Source organism: Poecilia latipinna, unplaced genomic scaffold (assembly GCF_001443285.1).
Source record: "Poecilia latipinna isolate Pla-1442-1.1 unplaced genomic scaffold, P_latipinna-1.0 Scaffold840, whole genome shotgun sequence".
In the NCBI taxonomy this organism is placed as follows: Eukaryota; Metazoa; Chordata; class Actinopteri; order Cyprinodontiformes; family Poeciliidae; genus Poecilia; species Poecilia latipinna.
In genome coordinates this window covers 129,096-134,170 of record NW_015113456.1, presented here as the reverse complement: position 1 = coordinate 134,170, position 5,075 = coordinate 129,096, and the positions used below count along the sequence as shown (strand labels likewise).

The window sequence follows — 5,075 nt, the reverse complement described above, 5'->3', positions numbered from 1 at the left end:
TGCAGACTGATTATATCTCCGGTCTCTGAATTAATATTAACAAGTTTAGATGAACTCAGTGGATCAGTGCTGGTTTGTAAAAGAGAGTAGCTCACCTTACCATTATTATCAATATCAGCATCAACTGCCGTAACAATTTTAATAACTGTTCCCACCGCACTATTCTCTCTTAAGTAAATATTTATTAGTGGTTCAGAGAATCGTGGTGGATTATCGTTAACATCAAATACTTGAATATTAACAGTATTCGTGCTGGACAATGATGGGATGCCCCCATCAGTTGCCACCATAGTTATATTGTATTCGGCAACAATCTCTCTATCAAGCAGACTATCCACTACTAACGAGTAAGAATTTTTGTAATTCGTTTCCAATTTAAACGGGGTTTCATTCATAATAACAGCTTTTACTTCCCCGTTCTTCCCGCTATCTTTATCCACCACAGAAACAAGAGCAATAGCTGTACCTACTTGTGCGTCCTCTTTCACTGTGTTTAACAGCGATGTCACACTGATCTCAGGAGCGTTATCATTCAAATCCACCACTTCTACCAGCACTTTACAATGAGCAGACATTGGAGGGTGGCCTTTGTCACTTGCCTCAGCATGAATTTCAAAGGCGGGGCTTTCTTCGTAGTCAATATTTCCTTTGACTAGAAGTGCACCTGTTTTAGCGTCAATCTGGAAAAGATCTAAAATCCGATCTTGACCTTTAGTTCTTAAATAATATTCTATTTCGGCATTCATTCCATCATCTGCATCTACTGCTGTCAATACTATGACCGTGCTACCTACTGATACGTTCTCAGATATTCTCGTCTTATACAAGGAACTACTGAAAACTGGAGAGTTGTCATTGATATCTAAAATACTGACAATAATGTTTGCTGTTCCTGACTTTGGTGGATTTCCACCATCCACAGCGGTCACAGTAAGTTTGATGGCCGGCTGTTGTTCTCGGTCCAGAGCTTTCAGAAGCACAAGCTCGGCCGACACACTGTCTTCACCTTTGTGGATCTCTAAGGAGAAATAATCATTTCGACTTAGCTTGTATGTGCTAACGCTGTTCTTTCCGACGTCAAGGTCTGATGCGCCCACAAATCCAAATTTCCCACCTGGTGCTGTACTCTCTGCTATATTGAGAGACTGCAGCGTTTCAGAAAAATATGGCGCATTATCATTTATATCAATAATGTTTATCGCCAATCGATACAGCTTTAGCGGACTGTTAACAACAGCCTCCACATTAACAACACATTTCTCAGCTTTTGCACAAAGCTCCTCTCGGTCGATTCTTTCCGTGACATAAAGGCTGCCCGTTTTCAGATTTATGTCGAAATATTTTCTCTTCGGTCCGCTGACAATCTGAAACGTGCGTGCCTCCAAGTCAAGTATTTTAAGATTTAAATCTCTTGCGAGATTTCCCACAGACGTACCCGGATTTACCTCCTCAGATACAGAGTAAGAGAGCTGTCCATATCCCAGTTTCCAGCAGCATTCCAAAATGACAAAGAGCAAATAGATCCTAAAAGGTCCGCGTAACCGTCCCGTTGGCATATTTCTATCCAGTTCTGGAAATGATCATGTGGACTGTAATCTCCATTTAATATTTTGGATAGTTCATGTTCGTCTTAAGGTATCAAAACAGAGAGCTTTGGGAAGGGGAATGAGCAAAAGGGTTTCCGTCTACTTGTGACTCTTTGTAACAAAGCACTGAGGAAATATCATCCTATGAATTTGGGAGGGGCCTGAAATAAACAACAGACATCATGTGACGGTCTAGGACGTCCTCATGTGGCTGTTTGAAATAACTACTTTCGTGACTGGAAAAAAAAAAATCTTTGATAAGAGGTACATTTTCATTAAAAGAAAAAGCAGCTATTCGAAGGGTTAAGAATAGTTTCCCTTTTGAGGAAAAAATAATAATAAAAAGATCCAGATAAACTGTTATACGAACCCACGCTAAATGCCATTAAAAGTGATTTCCATCCTTTATGATGCGCAATGACAGTAAACGAACCAATATTTTTGCCCGATCCTTACGACAAAAGACACTGATTTTTCGCTTATCATTTAAATTCAGCACCATGGACAACGACATAATTCTCAGTAACTATCGTATCCTATCTAAAAAACAACATAGTTCTTTTGACCCACGCAGCAATATATTTTAACAAAATATTCAAAGACATGTATTTTCTACATTTCATGTTTCATATTTAGCTTTGGAAGTTTCAGTTGCAACAACTGTAGGTAATATAAACATCTTACCTTATCTTTGTTAGGTAAAGTCTGAGTTCTTGTAAAAGTATCTCCTCCGTCAATACTGATCAGTTCAGCATCTACAGGTGGAAACGGGGCGGGGAAAACCACTACGTCACTCTTCAGTGTGTCTGAGCTGAAACACACGTCATACTGCTGAGTAGCTTTAGAGTAAGACCAGCTCCCGTCAGGGTGGGTGGTGATCATGGGGGCGCTGTACCTGCTGAAATCACTGTCTGTCCTGTGGCATCTGACAGCTATTAAACTGATGAGACTCAGCAGAAAGATCACAGACACTGACACGATGGCGATCAGTAGATACAAGTTCAAATCAGAGAAGTTGTCCTCCTTTATAGGCACATGTCTGAACTGAGTCTGGACATCAGCTGTGGTTTCAACCACCATCACATCAATAGAAACAGTGGCTGACAGAGAAGGTTCTCCATTATCAGAAACTAACACCACCAGTGGATGAGTTTTCAGGTCATTGTCGCTCATTCTCCTCTTAGTCCTGATTTCTCCGGTGCTGGTTCCGATCCTGAACAGGTTGTTTCCTTTGGGCTCCGACAGGTGATAAGAAAGCAGCGCATTGTATCCAGAATCTGCGTCCACAGCCCTGATCTTTGCTACAAAGTATCCCGCTTCAGCAGAATAAGGGATGGTCTCACTGTTAACAGAGCCGTGCTCAGAGTAAGGAGCTAAAATGTTTGGATTATTATCATTTTCATCCAAGATAAAAACATTAACAGTCACGTTGCTGCTGAGCGGAGGAACACCAGCATCTGTAGCCTGAACTTTAAACTGAAACGTTTTTAACTCTTCATGGTTAAAAGACTGAAGGCTAATTATATCCCCTGTCTCAGAATTAATATTCACCAGAGTGGATAGTGGTAATATGCTACCGACACTTTGTAAAAATGAATAGCTCACCTTACTGTTTTGCTCATAGTCAGCATCAGTCGCAGTAACTCTTTTGAGTATGGTTCCCACTGCGCTGTTTTCCCTGAGGGACACATTAATTTCATCCTCTGAAAACAGAGGCGCGTTATCATTTGCATCAGAAACAATTATAGGAACTATAGTTGTACTTGAAAGTTGGGGGATTCCTTTATCATTAGCAACTATTGTAATGTTGTAATTAGAGACCTGCTCCCTATCGAGTGGCCCGTCCACTAACAATGAATAATAATTTTTGTAGTTTGTTTCCAGTTTAAATGGTACATCATTTTTAATTTCGACCCTCATGTCACCATTTTTTCCACTATCTTTATCAAGAACTGAAACAAGTGCAACCACGATGCCCGCAGCCGCGTCCTCTTTCACAGTGTGATGCAATGAAGTGACGGTGATTTCAGGAGCGTTATCATTTAGGTCCAACACTTCTACCAGCACCTTGCTGTGAGCAGACATGGATGGCTGCCCTTTATCACTGGCCTCTACACGTATCTCAAATGCTTTTCTATCCTCAAAATCAATATTACCTTTTACCTTAATAATACCAGTTTGTGGTTCTATTACAAACATATCCAATATGTGTTTCTGATCTTTGCTTCTCAACGAATACACAATCTCACCGTTCAGGTTGTCGTCAGCATCGGTGGCGCTCACAGTGATCACTGTTGTTTCTATCTGGGTATTTTCGGTAATGTTAGTTTTATACAGTGCTTGGCTGAATACGGGAATGTTATCGTTGATATCCAGCACATTAACGATAATTTGCGAGGCGCCAGATTTAGGAGGAGTCCCACCGTCTAATGCAGTCAGCGTCATGGTGATTACAGCTTGCTTTTCGCGGTCTAATGCCTTCTGCAACACCAACTCTGCAGACACACTGTCATCCGTTTTGTGCACAGCCAAAGAAAAATGTCCATTCAGACTTAATTTGTAAGTATTGACCCCGTTTTTTCCTATGTCTGCATCAGTTGCTTCAGATAATGCAAATTTGACTCCCGGTAAAGTGTTCTCGGCAATGTACAAATTCTGCAGAGTGGTGTCAAAGGACGGAGAATTGTCATTTACATCTAAAATTTCCACGTCAATATGATAAATCTTTAACGGATTATTTATCACAGCTTCTACTTTAAGTGAGCATCTGCGCTCCTCCGAGCAAAGCTCTTCTCTATCTATTCTCTCACTGACATAAAGAAAACCTGTCTTGAGGTTTACCTCAAATAATTTTTTCTTCGATCCTGCAACAATCTGAAACATGCGAGATTCCAGCTGTTGTGTGCTGAGGTTTAAATCCTTGGCGAGATTTCCAATCGGTGTCCCTGGGATCACCTCCTCTGGAACGGAATATGAGAGCTGCCCAGTCACCGATTGCCAGCAGCAGAGTAAAAAAAGGTAGAAATACATCCCAAAGCTGCTCCAGCCACAAGAAAGAGCCATTTCTCTCCAATGTGAATGAAGAATGTAGAAGGAATTCAAAATCAAAACGGATATTTAACACAAAGGATGATAGTAGCCGCATTGAGCTTAATGTTAATAACGTCCAGTGTCTCCTCAATGTCTCTGTAACAAAGAATGAGAACATAACCGTCTGAAAACAGGAGGGGCTTATGCTTATATCTATAAAAATTAGCAGCTGCCTTTGATGGATCATCAGCGACGCCAGGTGGAGAAGGAGCAGAACTACAGGCAACACATTATTTGTTTTAACAATTCAATCAAGTATTATGTGCTTTATCAAAACCCATCTGACAACAATGTTACTACCACAAGGTGCAGCTCAAGTAACTATATGGCAATGAATGATTTTTTTTCTTTCTTTTTTTGCACAATTTCACCTTAGAAAACTAATCTTATTGTATATTA

At 40.6% G+C, this 5,075-nt stretch overlaps 1 protein-coding gene across 1 annotated transcript in view; it reads right to left on the bottom strand.

Moving 5' to 3' along the window:
• Positions 1 to 2,149, bottom strand: part of LOC106956695 (protocadherin alpha-8-like) — a 22,522-nt gene extending 20,373 nt beyond the window's left edge. Inside the window, exon 1 of the mRNA XM_015047696.1 lies at positions 791 to 2,149. Within this exon, the coding sequence (XP_014903182.1) occupies positions 791 to 1,556 (766 nt within the window). The 5' untranslated portion in view covers positions 1,557 to 2,149. The remainder of the gene's footprint in view (positions 1 to 790) is intronic.
• Between the last annotated feature and the right edge of the window lie 2,926 nt (positions 2,150 to 5,075).